The 25,093-nt window shown below is 39.2% G+C and overlaps 3 protein-coding genes across 3 annotated transcripts in view; 2 read left to right on the forward strand and 1 right to left on the reverse strand.

The window, feature by feature from the left end:
- znf106b (zinc finger protein 106b) overlaps positions 1-25,093 on the reverse strand; it is a 154,286-nt gene that overhangs the window by 94,155 nt on the left and 35,038 nt on the right. The window lies entirely within an intron of this gene.
- On the forward strand, positions 4,827-7,991 carry LOC140267307 (cysteine-rich venom protein TEL1-like). The gene is given in 7 exon segments (XM_072362539.1): positions 4,827-4,937; positions 5,145-5,245; positions 5,488-5,578; positions 6,050-6,192; positions 6,342-6,436; positions 6,908-6,992; positions 7,834-7,991. Coding segments are annotated over 7 exon segments (744 nt in total). The 5' UTR covers positions 4,827-4,840; the 3' UTR covers positions 7,966-7,991.
- On the forward strand, positions 11,937-23,732 carry LOC140267435 (macoilin). The gene is made up of 11 exons (XM_072362706.1): positions 11,937-12,146; positions 13,755-13,896; positions 13,997-14,123; positions 16,047-16,170; positions 16,424-16,602; positions 18,154-18,622; positions 18,713-18,871; positions 19,650-19,820; positions 20,696-20,822; positions 21,519-21,693; positions 22,848-23,732. Exons 1-11 carry the CDS (start codon positions 12,070-12,072, stop codon positions 23,036-23,038), a joined length of 1,941 nt encoding a protein of 646 aa, XP_072218807.1. The 5' UTR covers positions 11,937-12,069; the 3' UTR covers positions 23,039-23,732.

Below are 25,093 nucleotides of genomic sequence, written 5' to 3' on the forward strand. Positions count from 1 at the left end.
TTAGAAACCCCTCTCCATATATTTGTTTAATATACATTTGTTTGAGCACTACTGAGTGAGACAAGCCATCCAACAGGCAGTGGCTCACAGAAAGAACAACACCGAATGGTTGACATGAACCAGGCTTGTTGAATTTAGCCTGATGTTCTGGGAGAGCTCAGTCTTTGGCCACTGGTTGAACTCATAGCAATCACGCTCACTTGTAAAACAACAACCACATCGCACATGAACAGGCACTTTATGAAGCATTGGGTACACAAAGGCCCCATAATGTGCACCCATTCCATACGTTATTGGCTTCTCAAGACAATATAAGGAAGTATGTGGTTACTGTGGCACCAGCTTCAATATTCAGATTTGAGATCATGTGTTTGGAATGCTATAGTACCCCCTCTTTAAAGTCTCTATTGATGAAAGTGATCTGTCAGTGCCTCTGCATGTCACAGAAGAGATGTGTTTACAGTTGGCTGTGGTTCATATATGTCCTTGTTTGTGTGTCGACAGCTTAAAAGGCGAGCTAAGTGGCCTGTTAGCGATTTTTGTTGCCTTGCATTTAGAAGCACTCAATTAAAGGAAGGAAGCTGTACGTTTACATCACTCCCAGCACTCAGAGGCCTATCTGATTGCTCCTGTAACAGGACCTCCTTTTCCACAGGTGTTACTTCAGGATAGTGAGGAGTAATCATGGGACCTGAAACTCTGATTCCAGTGCAGCTGTTGGAGGGCATTTCTGTAATGGTGCCGGTTTTTGTCAGGGACGTTGTTTCTAGTTTTAATTCGAGAGAATCACTTCCCTCTATGTTAGCTATGCTTCCAGTCTTTGTTAGTGTTCCCGCCCATGTGATTACCCATTCTGCCCTAATTGTTCTCACCTCTTCCCTTTACCTCCCTTGTGTATTTTAGCCCAAGTGTTTTCACTCTGTCAGGTGTTACAGGCGTCAGTACGCCTCGCTCATGTTCTTCACCTCTGCTCCTCTCACCCTGCCTTCCAGTAATCTCAGTTTGTGTTTTTTATTTTCATCCTCCTCTACCATAGTTTCACTGCCAGGATTGTTGTATTCTCTATCAGCTAGTTAAAGTATTAAAGCTCACTACTTACTTTTTGTAATTTGTGTCCTGCAGCTTGTTCCTCTTTTGAATGGAAAGCAAAGCTGTTTCATTAACTCAGGCAGTTTGGTGTCATCACTTTTATAGTCACATGACTGCAAATATAAGACAAATTCAAACATTTTTTTACACGCAAAAATTATGTCTTTATAAAACTTTGCAGGAATGAAAAGGATTCCTTTATCACAAGTGACATTCAACACTATTTTCGGTGCAATTAGCCCCTCCTGTTTGTTTTTCCAAAAAACAGGCTATTACTTTGAACAGCTAGTTGTACTTGCTGCAGTTGGGTGTTTAATCTTGGTTTTCAAGTTAATTGAATTTATTATTTTGTGGCATCCTGTTTCTAATCCGAAGGGACATTGATGTGGCGAGATAACAAGCCAGACTAAATGAACAGTCTTTAGTCTGAACACAATGATGTAACAGATCTGTGTGTCTTCCTGCCCATGGAGATGTGTTTTCGCACTTCTGCCATTTCATTTCCCTCCAACTCGTTCATCATGTCTCATTGTGATATAATATTTTTTTCATGCTATCTTTTCTAACACAGCTTCATTAAAATAGGTGAAAGGTATCCCCTCCACTTGATGATTGGCTGTGTTTTCCATTAAACGTGCAGAGTTAGTAGCTGTAGTAGCAGAAAATATCAGATTTGAATTTAACTACATCGTTAAGGACGCCAAACTGACGCCAGTGTGATAAACATTTTCTGGCTTTGGGACCAACTGTTGAGGATTGCTGCTGAAGCTGATAAGCCACACAGGATGGCAAGTCAGGCCTTATCGAGCTCAACCAAACCAGAGGACCTCTGCTATCGCTGGACCCACTGGCAGTGAAAAAAACTCGTTCCACTTATCTCATTCTACTCCCTCTGGCTTCACTGACTGCTAACATAAGAAAGCTTAGTTTAAATGGCTCAAATCTGCCTTTTAATTAGAATTAGACCTGATGTATTTACATTTATCTCACATTATTTTTATTAGTGAAAAACATGAAGTTGATATTAAATAAATGAAAATTTATATTGATATAATCAGGGAAAAAAAGAGAGAAAGAGCCAGCATCTTAAATCTATCCTACAAGTTAGGCTTTTAATGTGTTTTTATTTTTTTATTTTGTCAATATAGGTTAGCTGAGGAGTTTGCAAATAATTCAGAAACAATGAGGTGGAACAAAAGAGGAACACCACAAAATATTCCATTGCCACGAAGCCTGATGATGTTACTGGTGGAGTAAATTTGATATATTTTACATACAACGGACAAATATGGTTAAGTCGTGAGAAATAAACTTTCTTTTTTATTTCAATAGTAGATAAAGAGACAGAATAACCAACAGAACATCTTAAATTGTTTTAAGAAAATCAGCTGTGTAAGTTCATATTAAAAATATTTCAAACAAGGCAGTCAGCCATGCACACACACAAAAAAGGGGGAAAAAATGGTATATTTAGCAAACTCAAGAACAACTCTTCAAAAATAAGGCAGCGTATAAGTTTCCAAAAATAAATAACATATCTGTCATGTTTTGTGAAAAGATACACAACGAAAAAGATATTTGTTTGTTTCTTTCTTGAAATGTTCATTTTTGGAATCTGTCTGGTCGCCTTTCACATCCTTTACAGCCACATTAAATGAAAATGTGGGCAGGTGAGCAGGATGACGACAGCTGAAATTCACAAAAAGACGGGCACAACAGCAAAAGCAGCTGCCAGGCGCTCAGCTTCCTCTCAGACAGCTTCTCCGTGATTTTCAGTATTTTCATTTTCCGAAGCCTGCTCGCGTCCAGATGTCGTTTCATCATCTTATGGCTTCTAATATGACTTCTACAGCCGCAGCGGCAGAGACAGGGGAAAAATAAGAGGGCAGAAATGAATAAAAGAAACCGGACCCCTACCTCCCGTATGGGAGGATGCTGCTCACTCTAACGGTTGGAGTTAGATGTCTAACTAATGTCTGCGAATAAAGGCGAACAGCGACTCTGCGCATGCTCAGTGATGCTTGTACCGACAAGCGTTCATCGCAGGAGGGGAGCAGATGAACACAGTGGAAGAAATTATTATGAGCAACGTAAAGTGGTTTTCTTGTAATCACGAAGCTACAGAGACTTATCACCTCAGAAAAAATTCTCTCTTTTTTCAGCTTCGTTTTAAAGATTTGCTCACCACAAATAAACAGTTGTTGTCATAAATGAGGATGCGAACACTCCCATCACCGATCATTATTACTCATGCTTTAAAGTGTGAAGCAACATTTTACAGTTATAACTCACTTTGTTGTGTGATATTATGTACATAAAATCCATATAAAATAATGAGAAAAGCAGATCACATGTCACTTCATTTAATTTTTTTAACAACAAAACCTATTAGGAGTAAATTATAAGGAAAAGCAACAACTCCTCACATTTCATAAACTTATGATCATCAGTTATGTGAAATACATATACATAATGATTACATATATTTTGGGGAAGTTTAAACAAAACAACCTAATCTTTTGAAGTAGCGTACTTTTCCTCAGATGCTGCATATTTGTAAATGTTCTGCTCCCTTTTAGTGTGTCTTATTCAGTGTTGTCCAGACCTAAATATTCTACCTTTAAATGCTTGCTGACTTGCAGTAGATTTAGATTGACCATGCAAAATATACTCAAAGACTGCTTCGATTTAACAAAAAAATATCCTACAGAATATGACCTGCTGATGTACCCTGCCTCTTGCCCAACTGGGATAGACTCCAGCTCCCCCGCGGCCCTAAATTGGATTAAGTGGGTATAGAAAATGGATGGATCCTTAGAATTAGCCCCATCTTTATCAACAGCAACTTCACTCTGATGATTTTAGCATTCTCAGTGCTTTACATCTGGCACTAAACATATTTTGATGCTTAAACTTTTACTGTTTACTTAGGCACAGCTTTTACTATCACTACACTGACAGCGCTTGTAACGCTTTGAAAGTTAAGAAAGTTTGAATACTACAAATCATTCTTCTTTTTTTTTTCTTGTTTTGGTTTGTTCTCATTACCCAAATATATGCAGTATTGAAAAATCTGTGATCAAATTTAGAAGGTCACAAGGTGAGAGGCAGGGTACACCCTGGACAAGGTCACCAGTCCATCACAGAACCACGCACATTCAAACTCTCTCCAAGGGGCAATTTAAAGTCACCAATTAACCAAACGTTAATTTGTATGATTCTTTTTACATTTATCTATTTAAAAACTATTTTTCATGAGGTCAACAAACTTAAAGGACTGAAGGAATGGATATAGGAAATGTACTTTAACCTCCACTTTTTATATCCACTGCCTGTGGATGAATATATGAGATTGTATATTTCATGCAGTTTTATAATAGAAAGATTTTGAGATTTCCCACATGAGAAATAATGCAGCTGCATGTTGTGTAACCTCTGCACATATTTAGATTTTTGAGAAGGTCCTTCACAAACTATCAAGGACAACATTTGATGGTATCAGGGTTTAATTTAGGACTGTGCTCTGTTTGATTTTCCCCACATTCACCTTGTTAACCTTCCAAAGAGAGAAAACATATACAGTTTATCACCATGTTTAACAGGTGCCGTGTTCACTTCAGTTTGTTTTCTCTCAGAAAATGGGATGCCCTTGAGTTTGTGTATTCAGTCCACACATGTGAGTGTGGTCCTGCGTATAAAAGTCACAGCTGCAGGTTCTGAGGGTGGACAGTCTTGGATTTCAACCACGACCATGTACACGCTGTCTTTCCTGTGTGTCCTGAGCCTCGTTGCTGCCCTTCAGGTGCCTGTCACCTCGGCAGATTTCGCGGAAGTGAGTATCAGCAGGGGTGTGATTTTGTGTTTACATTTTCAAGCACATTGGTCTGTGATTTATTAAGCAATAAATGAACCTTTCTCTTTTTTCTTTCTTATATGAAATCACACCGGAAGGATGGACGTGAGTGAAACTGCTTCATTCATCAGTCCTCATTAAGATTCTGTATATTCATTCATAGTCAGCTGTTTGTTTTCTTATGTAATTGTTTTTTATTTAGCGACCATCCTGATTACCACCACTGAAAAGAACGAGATTGTGAACAAGCATAATGCACTGAGAAGAGGTGTGCAGCCCACTGCTAGCAACATGAAGAAAATGGTAAACACTAACCACATATACAGTTTTTATATGATTTCCTCATTTGAAAAGCAAACTGCTTCTGAAAGTCTTTCTCCAAACATGAACTGTCAGGTGTTCTCGCATCTAAGGCCTTTATCAGAGCATAAAAAATTTAATGAAGTCCCACACAAGCACAGAGCACCTGCATTGCACACAGGATGTATTCTGTAGTCGACTGTATGTGCAGACTTTATGGCTGCTGTATCCTCTGCTCCCCACAGAGCTGGAACAGTGAAGCGGGAGCCAACGCTCAGAAATGGGCCAATACCTGCTCCATGTCACACAGCCCTTCCAGCTCCAGAGTGATCAGCAGTAAATAAATCTCACAAAAATGATGTCATCTCGTATGCACAGAGAAAGCATTTCTGTACAATATTTACACTATTTCACTCCAGAAATGACAATAAATCCATACTTCTGTAGGGTAATTAGAGTATAATAACAACTGGAACACTGATTTAGACCATCATGTGACACTTAACTCTTCATTGCAGCCAGGATTTATTAAATCATTCGCAGTCATCAGCTTTTTAAAGCATTGTATCAACCTCTTTTAAGAAATTCTGGGAAAAATCAGACCTTGTCGTAGATTAAATGATAAAACATCATGACAGGTTTGAAACACAACGTTGTTGTGACAGTATTTTTTTTGTGCATTTGGTGAAGTGGCTACACACTGACTCACACAGTTACATTACAGTATTATGTCTGCTCTTTTAGCGAAATTAGGATAATCTATATATTATATATACAAAGACTCTTTCTCCTTCTCATTGACTGTAGCCAGCGGCTGTGGGGAGAATCTGTTCATGTCCAGTGACAAGAGAACCTGGTCTAATGCTATCCAGGCCTGGTACAACGAGGTGAAGGATTTCCGCTACGGAGTTGGATCCGTCAACGGAGGAGTGGTCGGACACTACACACAGGTACAGTTGTATTCACAGTTTGTTTATTTATATCGCTGGATAATTCTAACTCATTCACATGAAAACTGTCATCAGTCTGCTTGGAAAACACAATACTGTTACAAAACTGGAATGAGTTCAGCACTTTTGTATCTTGTCTCTCTGCACAGGTTGTTTGGCACGATTCTAACAAGATTGGCTGTGCTATGGCCTACTGTCCCAACTCCAAATACAAGTACTTCTACGTCTGCCACTACTGTCGACCGTAAGCATTTTGCACATCTGACATGTCCTCTGTCAAAGAAAACTGCTTGCTGTCTCACTTTAAATGAATGCACATGACTGTTAATGTGTTCTTGAATTACACTAGTTGAAGAACTTTGAAGGATTATGTGTCCTCAAAGTTATCTGTGAGCAAATTTAATATCAGGAAAGAAACATGCTTTCTATTTCCTGTACCCTTTTTTTTTGCATATTTCAGAGCACAATGGGCGACTCAAAGGGTCATTTTACTTCAGATTAAACTGAAATTAATTGATGCACTTTCTCATTGATCTGCAACTCTGTAAATGACAAATGACTAAATGAATGCAACAATTGATCTTTCTGCACTCATTAAATAGTGATTGAAAGGTGCTTTTCCTTCTCAGAGGAAATTCCTGACATGTTTGGGATGATATCCAGAGTCAGTTTTTGCTCTTATGTTTAATATTTGATGGTTTGGCCTACATTGCAGTGGAAACTACCAGCTGGCTCGACCCTACACATCAGGACCCTCCTGTGGCAGCTGCACCAGCTCCTGTGACAACAAATTGTGTAGTAAGTGACAAATACGTATGTTGGAATATATTTTCTTTAACTCATTTTTGTCAACGAAGGCAGAAGATTGTAGTTATGCAAAAGACACAAACTGTCGTACAGTATTTAAAGGACATCCGAAGCTGAAAGAGAAAATTTACACCTGGTAGCAAAGTGTTGCTCAATCAATTTTAAGTGAGAGAGGGCAGAAAACTGAGAACATCACAGTACCATAAAACCAATAAAATACTTTTGTCAAAGAAAGAAAAACAATGACATAAATAAAGAAGCAAATGTATTGTATCACATGTACAACACATCACATCATTGCTCCCATGCACACAGTCATTTCTGAAGATGATCAACAGGGCTTTATAATAATTGGTTATTGTAGACAGGAGACTGCAGACAGAATGAGTAGCATCTCCTCCTGTCTCCACATTCGTTTTTTTATAGTCTCACTGTGTAGATAATAAGTATGAAAAACATGTTTTCAGCCACTTAAATTCAATCTACCTCTGCAATATTGTAAATAAATATTTGCACAGTGCACAGATCCATTCACAATAGTGAACTCTTGAGTTTTAAATCTGTTATTTATTTGGAAGTATGAACAGATCTTTTTACCTTACAGTGCAGATTTGATAGAAATCAGGGTAAAGAAAGCCATTCTTTGGAGGACATCTTTCAGGGCTTTATTTCTCCGACTGTGACATGCAGCAGCTTTTCTTCAGATAACCATTGCCACAAAACTATCTATTCTGTTATGTTTTTAATGTTTGGAGAGCCTGAATTTAATGTCAAATTGTGAAGTAATTTTTATTCAGGCCCTTATGCATCCTTCTCTGTTTTTTTCTCTCTCCAAACCCCTGCCCCTCCACTCACCAGAATAATAACTGCCCTGAGCTGAGGCATCAGTAGGGCCACAGCATCTCCAACATGGCCTCTTGGTGTCCCACCTCCTGCAAGTGGCAAATGCCACATGTCCACCTGTGAACTAACTCATCTGTCAGTTTCAATAAAAACGCTTATCATAAAAACTTGTGTTTGTGTTCCTCAGTTTGCTAATCTAACATAAAAAAGAGTGTGGTTTCACACTTCTGGCTGTTTGACCTGTTCAGTAATTAGCAGGGATTAAAGTGGAAATTCATTTTGGCGCATGGATGCTCTGGACAAACACAGCCTGGAGGGACAGGTGCCCTTTGACAGTTTGTAACGTGTAAACTCACAGGGAGGAAGGAGAACAGATAAGAGGGTGGATTTGGCAAAGGTTGGGAGGAAATTTATTTTTATTTAAAACAACACCCGCTGCCACTGGCTGAAAACATTCATCATTGATAATCATAACATCTTTATGGAATCATAAAAATGCAGGACTTAAGCAGTTTTATCATTACCTTCTGCAATATTTTGTATTGTGCTTTCATATACATACATTTTCCTCTTCTACTCGTTTTTGTTTTTAATAGTTACTGTATATTTTCTAAAAATATTAAGGAAGACCTAATGCGATCAGACAAATCCTCCGACATAAATTTATATGTATTGTTGCTCAAACAATGCATACAACATATTAACAATTCTGTAATAAACAGCAGACACCTTGTGGTGTCTCCACCGAATAAACATAACTTACCATAAAGTTAACTTTTATGATTAATGTCATTTTTTGTCACTATACTACTACTACAGTTTTAGAAAGTGGCAGGGTTGCACTGTGTTACTGTTACTGTTACAAATACTCTGCCACCTTCACTGCTGTAAACATTAGGCAAAAAAGACTTTCTTTCTTGGAGAGAATCTTCCAGTTCTCGAAGAGCTGGAGAATTCAAACAAGGAACCTTGGATGTCTTGTATAACTTAACTGGATGGGTGGGTGTCCCATGAGCAGAGGCTGTGGTACCTCAATGCAAGTCTCATCCTAAGCGCTTTTGCTGCATGTCTTCCCCCACTCTGTTTTCCCCTTTTCCTTTGGGTGCTAGTGTCCATTATTTGACAGTACCCACTGGGAAACCTTAAAAAGAACAGGAAGATTAAAGTTGTTGTTAATGGCAGCAGAATTTGTCCTCAAAAACCAGCAAAAAGGCCCCTTTTTCTTTTAAACTGCATGTTTTTACAACGTCTGCTCATTTGAAATAAATGATCCTTCTCTCCAGCATCTGAAGCTGAGACAGTGTGTTTCTCCTCAGGGGTCAACCACACATTTTGTGGCTGCACAGTGGGCTCTTTAAAATCAGGCACTATTTGAGTTAGGCTTGTTCAGTCTACATTTGAAAAACACAGATGGATCTGTAGGCTCGTCTGCTAGGAATTTACTTTGTCTGGCTCTTTTTTTTTCTGTGTCAGTTTCCACCCGGCTGGAGTGGAGGCTGTTTTCATTTTCACTCATAAAAGAATTCACTCTTTGGAGTTTCTTATTGCCGCATAGTCATACGCACTGCGATTGTGTTGAAATGAACCCGTTTATCCATGTGATAACGAACTTCTTCCATTCAAAACAAACAAATGCGCTTAATTTCTCTAAACTTGTCTGCTTGCCAGTAAAGGCTTTCCCCACATATCAACATGCAGAAGTCAAGCAAATACAGTGGCCTGTTGTTTTTGCTTCGCTCCTGCAATCCTCACGAGTGTTTATTATAAATGGAACAAGTCTGAAAAGAGAGCTAATTCCAACACAATGGCAGCGTGTGTTATAATGCGGCAATAGGAAATCAAATGCTGAAGTTGGCAAGGATCATTTTATGAGCTAAAAGGAAACAGCTTCCACTCAATGTGCAGAGTGGAAACTCAAGACAGCTTGTAAAAATGAGATAAACTACTAGCAGACGAGCCTGCAGATCCATCTGTGCTTCTCAAATGTAGACTGAATGAGCCTAACTCACACAAACACCACCTAATTTGAACCAAGAGCCTGCTGTGTAACCACAACATGTGTGGTTCGCCCCTGAGGAGAGGCAAACTATCTCGCTCCAGATGTTTGTAAGATAGTGCATCTTTTTCAAATGTGCAACCTTTGTAAAAACATGTAGTTTGAAAGAAAAGGGGACCATCTTGCGATCTTTGAGGGCAGACTGCCACCATTAACGGCAACTTTAGTCTTACTTTTTCTAAATGTAATTTCACTGTGAGAATTTGATAGTAACAAAAAAAGTACATTCATCATAAGAGTGGACTTTATTGTAAGTTTACATGATATTATCCATTGTATAAGATTGTATAAGGATAAGGCCTGTATTTTTATGATTCCATAAAGATATTGTGATTATCAATGGGGAATCTTATTAGCCAGTGGCCCCAGGTGTGGTCTCACTCTGTGGATGTTTCTTGGCACAGCTTTTGGGAACATTTTTTTTTTAATTTTTCCCCCCAACCTTTGCCAAATCCACCCTCTGATCTGTTCTCCTTCCTCCCTGTGAGTTTACACCTCACAAACTGTCAAAGGGCACCTGTCCCTCCAGGCTGTGTTTGTCCAGAACATCCATGCACCAAAATGAATTTCCACTTTAATCCCTGCTAATTACTGAACAGGTCAAACAGCCAGAAGTGTGGAACCACACGCTTTTAAAAAAAATTTTGTTAGCACAAAGTGGTAAATTTTTTCATGTTGGATAAGCAAACTGAGAAATACAAACACAAGTTTTTATGATAAGCGTCTTTATTGAAACTGACAGATGAGTCAGAGCACATGTGGACATGTGGCATTTAGATTATCACCTTTAGATTATGCACCTGCAGGAGGTGGGACACCAAGAGGCCACGTCGGTGTGACTGCAGCCATATTGCTGCTTCAGCTCAGGACAGTTCCTGTATTGGTCAGCATAGGGACAGGGGTTGGCTGAGAAACAGACAGAGAAGGATGCATGAGGTACTCGAGGAAAAATTACTTCACGATTTGACGTTGCCCTCAATTATCAGTATAAGATGGTAGAGATAAGTTTGAGACAATGATTATATGAAGAAGCGCTGCTGCATGTTACAGAGAAATAAAGCCCTGAATGTCCTCCAATGAATGGCTTTCTTTACTATATTATTATTATTATTATTACTATATTTCTATAAAATCTGTACTGTAAGGTATAATAACAAATGACTGACTGATGATTTTTGTAGAGTTACAAAATACATAACAGACCAAAACTCAAGAGTTCACTATTGTGACTGGATCTGTGCACTGTGCAAATATTTATTTACGATATTCCAACACACGTATTTGTCACTTACTGCACAATTTGTTGTCACAGGAGCTGGTGCAGCTGCCACAGGAGGGTCCTGATGTGTAGGGTCGAGCCAGCTGGTAGTTTCCACTGCAATGTAGGCCAAACCATCAAATATTAAACATAAGAGCAAAAACTGACTCTGGATATCATCCCAAACATGTCAGGAATTTCCTCTGAGAAGAAAAAGCACATTTCAATCACTATTTAATGAGTGCAGAAATATCAATTGTTGCATTCCTTTAGTCATTTGTCATTTACAGAGTTGCAGATCAATGAGAAAGCATGAGTAATAATGGTTGGTGATGGAAGTGTTCACATCCTCATTTATAGGGACAGAGATGACAAAAACTGTTTATTTGTGGTGAGTGAATCTTTAAAACAAAGCTGAAAAAGAGAAAATTGTTTTGAACTGAGGTGATAGATTTCTGTAGCTTTCTGACAACAAGAAAGCCACTTTACATTTCTCATAATAATTAGTTCCATTGTTGGTCTCAAGATATTTATTGGTTCACCTGAAGGTTTAGTGTCTTTTCCAGCATAGTGAACAGTAAATGCACCTCAGTAATCAGTATGATTGCGTTGTTTTATTCTGTGAGGTTTTTGTGTGTCTTTGAGGTTGGTTTTCATAAACACAACTCTACATTGTGTTCATCTGCTCCCCTCCTGCGATAAACACTTGTAGGTGCAAGCACCGCTGAGCATGCGCAGAGCCGCTGTTCGCCTCTATTCTCAGACATCGTCACAGGTTAGAGTGAGCATCCTCTTCCATACGGGAGGGAGGGATCCGGTTTGTTTTATTTATTTCTGCCCTCTTTTTCCCCCCCGTCGCTGCCGCTGCGGCTGCGGTGTCTGAAAACAGCGCTGAGGGATCAGAAGCCATAAGATGAAGAAACGATATGTGGACGCGAGCAGGCTAAGGAAAATGAAAAAGCTGAAAATCACGGAGAAGCTGTCTGAGAGGTAGCTGAGCGCCTGGCGGCTGCTTTTGTTGTTGTGCCCGTCTTTGTGTGAATTTCAGCCGTCGTCATCCTGCTCACCTGCCTGCCTCGTCCCATCACTTCATCCGCGGCTCATATTGTCATGTAACCGTTGCAGAGCTTTAAAAAAGCCTCCGTGCGGCTGAATTATACAGAAGGAGCGGGGAAATGTTTTGCAGACTCACTTCTGCATACATTGTTTACAGAGAGAGAGAGAAAAAAAGCAGCAGCTGTGCAAGTTGACGCCGGCCTGCTTTCCCTTCAGCCTCCTCAGTCTGCCTTTTCTCTATCTCCCGTTTCCTTTCGCCTTATTAAGTGCACAGTCCTGAGCCTGCTCTGGATAATATCTATATATATATAAACATATTGTACCATTCGGCTGAAAGAAATCAGCTCTTTTTTCCATTCAAAAGCAGAATGTGAAAAGCAACCAGACGGATAGAAAAGACTGTCACAGAAGAAAGAAACAAAGAAATCACATGTTTTCAGTGTGCACCTTGTGTATCTATGTTATTTATTGTGGAATCTTACTCGCTTCCTTGTTTTGAAGGGATCGTCTTGAATTTGCAGTGAATGGCAAAATGTTGTTGTTTCTGTTTCTCTTTGTGTGCGCATTGTTGACTGATTTGTATGAAATAATCGTAATCTTTATACTTCACTAGAAATATTACAAAGCTGATTTCCTTAAAAGAATATAGGATGTTCTGTTGATGCTTTTTCTCCTTTCTTTTACTATCAAAATTAAAAAAACGTTTACTTCTCATGAGTTGATCGCACTATTTGTCAGTTATATTTGAAATACCAATGGGGTGACACCAAATATATTCTTCCAGTAAGGTGTATTTGAACTTTCATGTACAGACTAGGATTTTTTGCTGGTCCTTTTCCATTATCTGTAAACTTGGAGGCCAGCCTATGCCGGAAATAATACCACTTACTGTTATTAAAATACACCCTTTCAGAAACATTTAAAGCTTAACTTGTAGGAGTGATTAAATAAGCTTTTCCTTTTCCATCCGTCTCGTTTCTCCAGATAATTATATTTTTGGATGTCATTTTGTGGAACAACTGAACATTTCTCAGTTATAAACATAACATGGGATAGATTAAAATGCATTAGGTGTTAGTGAGATTAAAAGACAGATTGGGAGCTAGCAGAGGGATGCTGTGGTGCTCCCTCTTTCCTCCAGATGAAATATTGCCATGGTTACCAAACAAAGAAGGGGTGATGTGATGGCAGCCTATGGATGAGCAGAACAAAGGAGGAAACCACAGCTTCTCTTTGGCTTGTGACTGCCTAATAAAATGAATTAGGGGACAGTCATTGTTTCTGTTGCCTCTATTTTAAAGCATGGGCTGTGTTTCAAAGATGCAGCTGTTCAATTATAGGTTCAGCACTCAAATGTTGTTGTTTTGTTTTTTAATGTAATGCTTTGACTGTGGTATGACTGTATCTGAAATCTATTTATGTTCTAAAATCAGAGTGAGTTGTTTCCCACTAATCCCACGGGAATAATCCAACTGCACATATATATTCTGTCATAACAACTAAAATTGAGTTTATTTTAAGCTATTCGTTATCTCTTTGCAGTGCATACACCTTCCTGAAGTTTATGGTGATGTGGACGCTGGTGCTGCTGGCAGATTTCATTCTTGAATTCAGGCTGGAGTACTTGTGGCCTTGTTGGCTCTTCTTTGGGAGCGTGTACACCACTTTTCACTGCCATGGGCTGGTGAGGACTCCCGCTGTGTGATTTAATATTCAGTGTAGTGGAAAAGACCACATTTTTGCGCATTTAACTCAGATCTCTGTGTTTCTTGTTCTGTTTTCAGGTCATTTGTGTTGTTTTTGTTTGCGCCGCCTTCACACTGGATATCTTTTGTTTAATTTTTGTCCCTTTGCACTGGCTATTTTTTGTGGCAAGCACCTATGTGTTATTCAATTACATCTGGCACACAGGTGAGTATGTGGTTTATTTGTTTTTCAACCTATGAAACAAAATATACCAAACTCTGTTTTGATCACACAAATAATCTCCACTTGTAATGGATGTACTGCTCATTTTGAGTTGCACAAAATTTGACTCAGTGAAACCTATTCCTGAAAGGACCGAGATGCTATCTAAAATGTGAGTGATAACAGAATGCAATAATATTAAACTCATTTTAGAACCTTATAAAAACAAGATAACATATGTTTAAATGGAGAAATTACTGCAGGCGTTTGGTGACTGAGTTCTGTAGTTCTGAAAGTGAACATGGTCATATTCTTGCTTAATGTAAAGTTCTGGGCCTCCTTTGTTGTATTTTTCCTTCCTTATTGAACCACATATTGTCTCTGGGTGACCTGTCTGAACTGCAGGGAAGTCAGTTTGTCACTGCTCTTTTACAGCTGCTGGCAGAAATGATGGAATCACCATTCTTGCAGGATGTTCATACAGCCTTTGTTTTTTGTTGTTGTGAAAAGACAACTAGAGAACTGACAGATATGACACAAAGCTATTACATTTAACAGCTGAGCATTATGGCTTTGTAAGTACCTCTAAAGAAAAAAAAAAAGAAAAACAATGTTGTTCATCAGTCGGCTTCCAACTTTCTTAAAAAGCAGTCACAGATCAACTTTGCAGGATGGAGCCTTGTCACTGACCATTGTTTCCAATTTCCGCCCTAAATCTCAACTCATGTTGAGATCCAGAATGTTTCCCCCTTCTCACCTCATTGTAACCTTGTTTTCTTCTGTTTAGGTGTTAGTGAGGTATACAATTAGCTTTCCTGGATATAATCCCATTTCTTTTAACTGTTTGCTTACTGTCACAAGCACAGACTCTTGTTTCTGCCAATTTGCTTTTGTTTGCCATTTCTTTTGTTGTGCGTTTTCTATTTTCTTGGCATTTTGCTTTGTGTCATCTGTCCGGCTGCTTTGACATCTTTCTTTCTTCATCGACCTGTGTAATTCCACATTTTAGACACAACTGACTGGGGATAACCGGCATCTTTTGCTACACTCCAAGCCGAATTACCACTGACAGATCTCTCTTTTTTTTTTAACTACTGACTCATTTGCATATTTAGACTGGATTAAGTATTTGTTTTAGAAAAGCAGAAAAAGCAGAATTTTCTCACCACTTGGTATGACAAAGAAACTGCCCTTTTTATGATAAGGAAAATGCAGTGACTGAAGAAACATCCTCCAATAGTAGCGATCCCATATTTTTTGCCGAGGGTTACACTACAGAGTTTTGCTGTTGCAACGTGTGTTCAGTGTGGTTTGGCATTCTCTTGCCCTGAGAAAGAACTAATTTGGTTGGCAATTCATTCTGCTCTAAAACCTGTATATGTTGTTGACCATTAGTGTTGCCCTCACAGTTATCGATGTCACTAAAGCATCACCATACCTTTTTGAACTGTGAGCTGAGAACAAGCCAGGTCGCCCTTGATCTCTGTCATCCTGAGGATGCAGATTCCTTCATTTCCCCCAGTTTTTTTCCAATTTGAATCTATTAGATCCCAGACGTTTTCCAGGTTTTCAGCATTCCAGAGAATGAGGCAGTTTTTTTCAAGATGTTGTTGATAAAACAGCTTGTGCTCACTGACAGAAGTGTCCATTATTGTATCCAGTTGTTCCTCCACCCATACAGGGATTTTCACTGCATAATCCTGGTTTTAATACAGTGCTGCCTCAGGCCCAGAAGATCACAATCATTTAGAAAAAAGAAAATTTTAAAAAAGGTTTTCCGCCTTATTTTTTACACACACTGAATCTTCCAAATCTTTTAAGTCTAAGTCTTCATAGTAGTTACATTTTACACAGCTTGCCAACTTCTTTGGAGATGCGATTGTAAACAGTGTTTCTCCATTCTGATTGTTTGATTTTTCTTTTCAGAGAAGGGCATTTGTATATCGACGGTGTCCCTGTGGATTCTGCTTGTGTACACGGAGGCTTCGCTTCGACTCAAAGATCTTAATACCTCTCATCCCAACCTGTCACATCTTTTTGCTGCACACTGGTATACTGATTTGACTCAAATATGCCTTTTAGTAGAAATTCATTGCATCCTTTTTACGTGTCACAGTGAAAATATCGGTGCTTGTTTATCACCCAAATTTAATCAATTAGAGCTATGGATTGAATTAATCTTTAAAGAAATTCCAGATTCTGGTGTCTTCAGTGATTTAACAAGCTGTGTTTTTATCTTAAGACCCTGAAATTTACAGAGTGTTCTTCTAACTCGTTTGTTCTCCTTCTGTGTTCACTTTCAGTATTGGATATCCTGTAGTTTATCTGGGGTTTGATGCCACCTGCTACTTCACCAACATTTTCAAGCTGCGCATACAGAAAGCCGTGCAGAGTGACAATGACTTCCACATGCACCTCCTTCAGCACTCGCTCCCACCAGGCCTGCAGGTTTACTCCAAGACCGGCACAGATGGCGGCAGCAGTAAGTCTGTGCACCTGTACCATCCACTTAGCTACACTTCCAGCTGCCATCCTTTACAAGCTGCAGTTTTTTCACTCTTCTTTTTTTATAGTCACCTTTGTTTGATCCTCACCAAGTGTTTTTTTTTTCTTTTTTCTATTAGTGACAACATAAGAGCTGCCAAAGTTATATGGTATATGCTGCTAGATCAAATTATTGTCTGCCTATGTGACCTGTTAGTAGAATTTATACTTTGTTCCTACTAAACTATTTAAATCGAAACACGCCTACATTTCTTGATGTACAAACCTATAAAAATGCATTTGTTTTGATGCTTTTTACGAGACAGACAGAGTTTTGGTGTAAAAAGGACAATCTACACCTAATATGTGGCCATTTGAGATGAAAGTGATGATAACAGAACTGATGTTGCTGCAAATAACCATTCTGACAGAATATCATTCAGCATAATCTGTTTTGGGTATTTTGTGCTTCTTTATTTGTATCATTAGTGGAAATCAATGTACTGTCATGCTTACATAAGTCATTTTCACACATGCAGTGCAGTCCTGAAATTTCCCAGATTTGTTCTGGGGAGGGTGGCTACATGTGAGAACACAAATGTCTGCAACATTTGGTCTTGGCTTCTGGCAGCGATTACCCGGCCAGCTGCCAAGTAAAAAATCTCAATGGTCAGCAAGTGTGCCTAAGTGTAAATACAGCAGCAAATACTCTCAGTGATCGAGTCTGCACGCTTAATAATACTTCATAATCTTTCTGCTGACCTGTATGCCGCTTTCCACACACTCGTCTAGATATATTTGGTATCAGTATCAACCCAAAAATGGTCATCGGTGAAATTCTTCTGGCATTCTCGATGCTTTGTAAAGAAAACAGCAATTTTCCCAATGTACTTTTTGGTCATGTTTTGCATGCGCTCGACCAGGATGCCACTGAATTTTATAGGGCAAGCAACATTTTCCATTTCCAGAAAGCAGATGGAAATATCATGAGAGAATTCATGCTGCCAAGCTCCTAGCTGTCTGTTTGTGTCTAAGCTACAGGCAGATTTTAGGAGTGACCACCACAACAGTGACTTGTCCTTGTCAGACACAGATGCTGCTGTAGCATGAGTTGTATCAGAACTGGGGTGTTCTCAACACTGATAGGTTTTCTGTATTACTACTGCTGCTAGAAATAGTTTGGTGTAACAAATGGCTCAGTTACTTAAATCTGACTGATTGAAGTACAATAACTGTTATTTGTCCCTGATTTTCAGTAGAGGGATCAGACAAATACAGAAAAGTCTTTTAAAAAGTGTATAAAAACAGGTTACAAAATAAATGCTTGTGATAAAAGCAGGAGAGGGCATGTTTAACAGCAGAGAGAGTCAGTTGTAAGAAACAGGGCTGCTATCAGTAACTTAATGGATAGTTTTGATGTTGCAGAAAGTTCAGTTCAAGTTGTAAAAAAAGATAAAAAATTCTCTTCTACCAAAGTGAGCAGCCTTTGTTTCCCCCCCTACAGAGTGGAGTTATGATATAAAGTTGTTTTTTCTCTTGTGTTTTGCAGACTCTAAATGGAAGATCAGGCCTGAGTCGGGTCAGTATCATTGCCAGAATGGTGCTGTGGTGACCCATGATGATGCACACACCGTGGATTGCCTCCAGATCCGCAGCGATGACAGAGCGACAGAGAAAGCATCACAGGAGGGGAGGCCAGCTGAATCAAACCGGCGACCAACATCATTCAAACCCGGTGTGGCCGAGTCCAAAGATCAGCCTCACAGTGGGGCAGGAGGAGCAGAATCATCTGCAGTCCCAGAAAATCTACCTCAGGAGGAGCAGGGAAGCAAAAACCCACGGCCGCCCAAGAGCTCCTCACCAAAGGTTCGCAGAGGCAGCACAAACACCCCTTCACCACCTGCCGGAAGGACAGAGAAGAAACAGAGAAACAGCTCAAAAACTATCAGCCCCAACAGGGACGCAGCAGACAAGAGCGCCACGGTGGCTCAGAATTACCACGCCGAACAGATAAGCAAGTAAGCCACTGTTAATTTCAATTCAGCTGAGCTAAGTTAAGTATTAGATGTTTAAATCTGTGCTGAAAAGTCTTTTCTTTAATCTCTCAGGCTGGAGGCAGAGCTGCGGAGGCTGAAAGGCGACCTGCAGACGAGTAGGCAGAGCGAACAGGAGCTACGAAGTCACATCTGCAACCTGACTAACAGCGAGAGGAGCCTGAGACCAGAGGTTTCACTGCTCCGACAGTCCAACATTCTGCTGCAGAGCAAGTGAGTGATCCACCAAATCCAGAGGGAGAGCTGTGTCTCTGGCTCCGTACACAGTGCATCCTCAAAACGGGGATAAACGCAGACAAAAACACTTCCTAAATGTGTTAGTCATGCAAACAGAATTGAAGAAAGACACTTATTTTCTACAATACTTGCATAGGGTTTTACAGATTTTTATAGACATTATAAGCTGGGAATTTTTTTTTGCTCTTTCTTAAAAAAAGACTCAACAGTCATTAAAATGTAAATCGGTAAATTGACTGCATAAGAAACCATACAGTCTGTTGCTAATATAATAAGTACATCATTTAAAAGCATAAAGACACATTTTAGCAGTGGTATTTAAGGTATTATTAAATCTGGGGTTATGACTGACAAATTAAGTTATGCTGACTTTAACTTTGCTTTAACTGTAGGCAAACCCACTTCAGTACTAGTCTAAGCACATACAAAACTGAAAAATGTACTTGATAAATTCATGCAGTCACAGTGATACTCCCAACATGTTTACCACATCAAAGCACATCCATCAGCCAGAGGCTTCAAATCGTGTGTGAGATGAGCATGTTATGCAGCTTTGATAAGACATGCTCCACTTTTTAAAGGACGATGCTCCCCGGTGACTTAGCTGCCACAAGGATTATGAGAAAAACCTTTCTTTTTTGTCAGTGTTTGAAGTGTGAGGATGCCAATCTCAATCTCAGTCTGTTTCTGCTTTGCTGTGTTTGTGGTCTTTTTTGACATTATTAAAAAGTCAGTTTATTGTCTTGCCTGCTAGGATTCTGTGCTTGACTAAAACCAAGCAGAGGGACAAGCAGACCAGCACGATGCTGGAGAAAAAGACCAGAGCAGAGGCAGAGGCAAGGCTCTCTGCTGAGAAACAGCTAGCTGAGCTGCAGACTCAGAAACTGGAGGAAGCAGCAAGCGCAGCACGCAGTCTAACAAACAGGTAAATGACTCCTGCCATCTTCAGCTTTCCTGAAGTGATTCAGAGCCTTAAAAAAAACGTGTATTTCCATTTGCTTCCAACTGGGAGCGCATGGTCAAACATATGATATGATGTTATGAATTATCCTTATTTACTTTCATGCTGTGGGTTGCAGGAGCAGATCTCTTTGGTCTCACTATAAAACTGGAATAGCTTAGCTATATATAAACATTGGAAACCTAACAAAACAAATATAACAGAGCTATCGTCAGCCCCTAGAGCTTACACATTTGTTTCAGTTCTGTGTTTTGTCCCTACAAACTGTGAGACTTAACACAGACTGCGCTATGCAGCATGGACCTGATTGACTAAAGTAAACTATCACGTTTGATTTATGTAGCCTGAACACTTATGATACCTTCTTAATCATAAGCTGTGCAGTGTTTTTGAAGTTCTATTTTTGCTTGATTTTTTTTGGAATACTAACAAGAAAATATGAAAAAATAGAAACGAGTTTCCATTGATGAATCTGAGCAAGATTTTCTTATTTGTTCTGTTTTACTTCTGTCTAATCTGCTTGGTTATGGGATGATTTATTACTCTAACAATGCGGCAGTGATCAGTGCATTTCATGCTGCATTCATTCTGGTGGATAATCAAAAAGACTTTGCAGCAGCAGTCATACTGTGAGATGGTCATCCATTTTGTTTTTCACTCTTTATCACTCTTTCCACACTTTATTTTTTTGTCTACTTGCTTCTTTTGTAATTACTTGGTTTTATATATGCTAGGTTGAGAAAAAGGTAACGTATAAAATGCAAATTAAATGTCTTCGTTACTAACGAAACCCCACTCTTACTGTTCAAAACTGACGTTTTCTCCATCTCCTACACCAGGCAGGAACACTGTGAAACCCAAATGTTAAGGAAAAGAGTTAAAGATCTAGAGACAGAGTACAAACAACTACAGCTGGAGTATCAAGTGAAAGAGAGTCGTGTGGTAGATCTAGAGAGAGATGTTGAGGTATCTTTCTATTTTATTTGGGAATGAACTTGTGAGTTTTTACTGTCTGTGAGTCTCAAGTGATCCAGTGCTTCGTCATCCTGAGTTTGGTCATGATGTAGTTTTTGCTGTTTGAGTTGTTTTTTTTCTGTAAAATTTGTCAGAAAACTGAATGGTTTTTATTGGGTGACATTTAGTGTGTTTGCTTTTATTTTGGCCTGCGGTGAACGTATTGCATTTTGTCATAACATCAGTATGCAGTTTTACTGTATGGTCGTTTTTGTCTGACATCTGGTGTGTACATCGTTGTACTGTGTGGTATTTGATCTCATTTTAGTGACAGTCTCTCCATGATGCATGCACAAACATGCCAGGTCTTTCATAAAAACATTGCCTAACTTTAGAAAGAGCTGGGATTGAGGCCACCTTTCATAAAATGCCAGAAAATATTTGAATAATTCATGTTAACACAGAAAGAATCAACTTTCAGAAAACCCCCCAAAAATAATGCTTGGGTTTTTTGAATGGCTGGCCGGTTTGTGATCAGTGTTTGAAAACTCTATTCTCTCTGTAGTGCATTGGTTCCTCTGAGCGAATCCACCAAAAGAAAAGAAAAAAAACTTGGGAAACCAAAGCACTGACTCCCTAAGGGGGTCACAGCAGGAAACTTTGATGTTCTGCATTTGTTCTTACTGCTGGTGTGTTTTATGGACTCAGGCTTTGGGAAAGTACCGCTGTGTGGAGGAAGACACAGACATATTGCTGTCTACACTGTCAGCCATGCAGGAGAAGGCTCAACATCTGGAGTACAACCTGAGCGCTGAGACTCGCATCAAGCTGGATCTGTTCTCTGCGCTGGGAGACGCCCGCAGACAGCTGGAAATCGCTCAAGGTTCACAATCTGTTTCAGAGATTAAGTTAATGTTTAACTGTGAAATTTGATTTTAAATCCTGTTAAGACTTTTTATTCATTTCATCTTAAGTGCTAAGGATTACTATATGTGTTCTCTAAAAGCTGGCTTCAGATTAGACATTTATTTTGAGCATGGAAGTAAGTGTTGATGATTTGGTGGAGTTTTAAATCCAGTAGTCTCAATGTGGGATTACTTTGGCTCCACTCCTTCAAAACTTCCAACATACGCAGTCCCTAACAAATGCTTTGCAGATTCCAGATACAGAACATACTCAACAACATTACTCACTTCAGCAATTTATATTACAAATACAAACTGAAGGTATAGAAGTTATAGAAATACAAAGCATATTAAAAAACTTTTGACACAGTCTTTCTGATGTGATTGTGCTGAGATTCTTGTACAAAAGCTCAGCGATTCACCCCCGACAGAAGCAAGTGACGCCATGAGCCAGTTTAAATGTACTTGGAGGACATGGTGAACTGGCTGGGGATTAAAGCACCGACTATCTAAAGGGCAGCTAGGCTGAAGTGGAGTTGGTTGAACTCTTATCTGTGTGCACAAACGCTGCTGTCTGTCCTTGAGAACATTTAACAACATCTTACATTCAGGAGACTGGAAGCATTGTACATTTCATAACATCACTGCAGCTTGTAATGCATCGTCTTTTGGTCAGAATATTTTTGAAGCGATGTAGGAATTAATTCTGCACAAATTTAAATTGACTCATAGCACCACCTGCTATGCTGTGTTTTTCTGTACCTGGCACCTGTGTTGCAGAGTGTGTCATAACCCTTGAGGTCTTGTGCAGCTGTGGTGAAATGACACACAATGCTGCTCTGCTATAATTGGTAACTTTGTGTTGTGCCTGTGAAATGCAGCTGAAAAACACGTCTGAACCCCTAAGATACCAAAGAAAGAACATTATGTTGCCTTTTTTTTACTTAAATTATTCTGACTTCTATCTCTCCTGCTTGTTTATAGTCTTCATTGTTTATTCTGCCTAATGTAATACTAATTACTGTTGTTGTAGGGGGAAAAACAGGATATGAACAGAAATCTAATTGATTTTAGCTCCATCCAGTATCTCTGTCCCCCAGTCCTCATATATATACCTTTGCCTGTCTGACAGAAAAAGTGAAGAAGCAGGACAGGGAGATCCGGGAGATGAAGCAGAAGATTGCAGAGGTGATGGCAGTCAGCCCCGGTGTTTCCTACGTGGCTCCTCGGCCCCAGGTGCCTCAGTATCTCACCAAGTTACTCAACTCTGAGCGCTACATGCTGAATCCAAGAGCACTGATGTACCAGTGTCTGAAGAAATAAAAAAGGACTTTGTAAAGCTTTGCTGAATGCTCAGATCTCCTCGTCAGGACCGGAGGAGTTTACTATGAAGCTAAATGACATCGTGAAGACACCTACTTCCAGTCACAAGTGGAAACAGAACGAGCCTCCACAAGTCTGACTGCCTTCTGCCGCACAGTTGGTGCTAACTTGATATTCTTCTGTTTTTCCTGTTTCCTCCCACATCAAAGCTCTAAGTGTTTCACTCTAAAACGAGGTATCTAATATGCAGCGCCGCTTAAGGCAGAGTTTTATCCATCATCATTAAAGCGACGTCAGCATTCTACAGAGAAAAGCACAACATCACTGCTAATTCAGATCCTGTAGATTAACATTGTGAAGATTTGAGGCTGGATTTGGACGTTTCAACTCGAGTGACAGCAAAAGGAATGAAATACACCGAGTACGTGTTCAGAGAGAGCTGGACCCAAATGTGTAAAAAAAATCCTTTTGAAACAGCAAACATGATCAAATATTATTTCAAGATTGATCTAGTTTTCATTTTGTGCAACCAAAAACTTTCTTACTGCAGCTGTTACATATCTGATAACCAGTCTGCACAGTGGGAATCCTGGCATGTAAGTGAAACTAACCATTACACGTTATTCAAGTGGTTTTACATTAAGTATTATGCTTAAAAGTGTGTAAGAATTTAAAAAAGGTTTACCTTTTGTTTAATTTTTACCTTTTGTTTATCCCTTTCTCTCAAACGAATTGAAATGTTTCAAGTGTAGAGCTAAATGATTAATTGGAAAAAAAAAAACAGAAAAGCACATCTCACCATCACCGTCAGCTGTGCTACTGGGACGTCACGCTCAGTATCAGGACAGTGAAACTGATGCAGCTAAATGGAACTCAGCCATAATTTAGTTCATTGTTTACACTTGTGCAACTCTGATGAAAATTTACGAATCATCAACAAAGGTAGATATACTGAATAATCCCAGTCCAAAGTAAGTTAAGTTCATGGACTTTTGAATATGAAATGTCTTATGGGATGAAATACAAATATTAGGACTAAACAATATTCTATATACATGTCTCTGAAAGCGTAAATGTTACTATTAAACATATAATTCTTTAAGGCAGATGTGCAACAAGATGTTCTTGTCTGCTTGTCTTGTTTGTAAATAGAGAATTATTTGGATTGTGCTGAAATTCAGATGGAAGTTGTGCTTCTTTTATGTAGAAAAAAAAAGAAAGAAAATCTGAAATGCTGAGTGTTTTGGAATGACACCCTTCAGATTTGGATTATTCCTATGTTAACAGGCGTCAGCTTCCTGGCTGAAGTCCAGGAGACTCTTCTGAAAACAGTTATTTGATGTTTTGTTGTCATGGTGACCTAATAAGAGTGAGGAGGTGCAGTGAAAGGAGCTGCAGCTCCCTTTCAAGTGGCATTTGGATGCCGCTCGTGGTCCAACACAAGCAGAAAGAACCGACCGGTTGCCACTTTGTCCAAGACTTCAAGTAGATTTGTGAAAAACAAAGTAAAGGTATTCACCAAACATGGCTCACGGATTTAATTGCTGTGCCTATATACATTACTTTCAAACTGGGAAGTAAACCTAATTTAATGTGAAAGAGTAATGTGTTTGGATTGAAGTGCTTTGTACTGTTTTTGTAGTTTTTGTTTCATTCTTTTTTTCATTTTTTCTTTTGAAGACTCATAATGTAAAGAATTTCAAAATACCGACTCAGCTGAAAAACACTCACAAACAGGATGGGGCCATGTTGGTAGCTTTTTATTTAGAGTGTGTTTCTACAGTGTTTTATATGAAAGCTATTTTTTAGTCTCGCTGTACTTCAATTTTACTGCTGTAATTTTGTACGGCAACGTGTTTGTCAGCATGAAATGTGTTTTATTCAACTGTTATTTGAGCACACATTGTGACTTCATGTACATGGATATACTTGTACAAGGGCTACGGTTTGTAAACATTTTGGACAAATAATTGTTAATTGGGTGATGCTCTCAGGTTAGGCATCACTCTCCTGACACAGCAGGACGGGGTTTTGTATGAATTATTTAAACTTGAA

Source organism: Leuresthes tenuis, unplaced genomic scaffold (assembly GCF_036924035.1).
Source record: "Leuresthes tenuis unplaced genomic scaffold, fLeuTen1.0.hap1 SCAF_13, whole genome shotgun sequence".
In the NCBI taxonomy this organism is placed as follows: Eukaryota; Metazoa; Chordata; class Actinopteri; order Atheriniformes; family Atherinopsidae; genus Leuresthes; species Leuresthes tenuis.

Bases quoted from the DNA above. Each gene is read 5' to 3' on its own strand.
- LOC140267435 (XM_072362706.1), top strand. From the start codon at position 12,070: ATGAAGAAACGATATGTGGACGCGAGCAGGCTAAGGAAAATGAAAAAG. The intron at 18,872-19,649 runs GTGAGTGATCCA...CTTGCCTGCTAG, and splicing joins AACATTCTGCTGCAGAGCAA to GATTCTGTGCTTGACTAAAA. The intron at 21,694-22,847 runs GTTCACAATCTG...CCTGTCTGACAG, and splicing joins ACAGCTGGAAATCGCTCAAG to AAAAAGTGAAGAAGCAGGAC.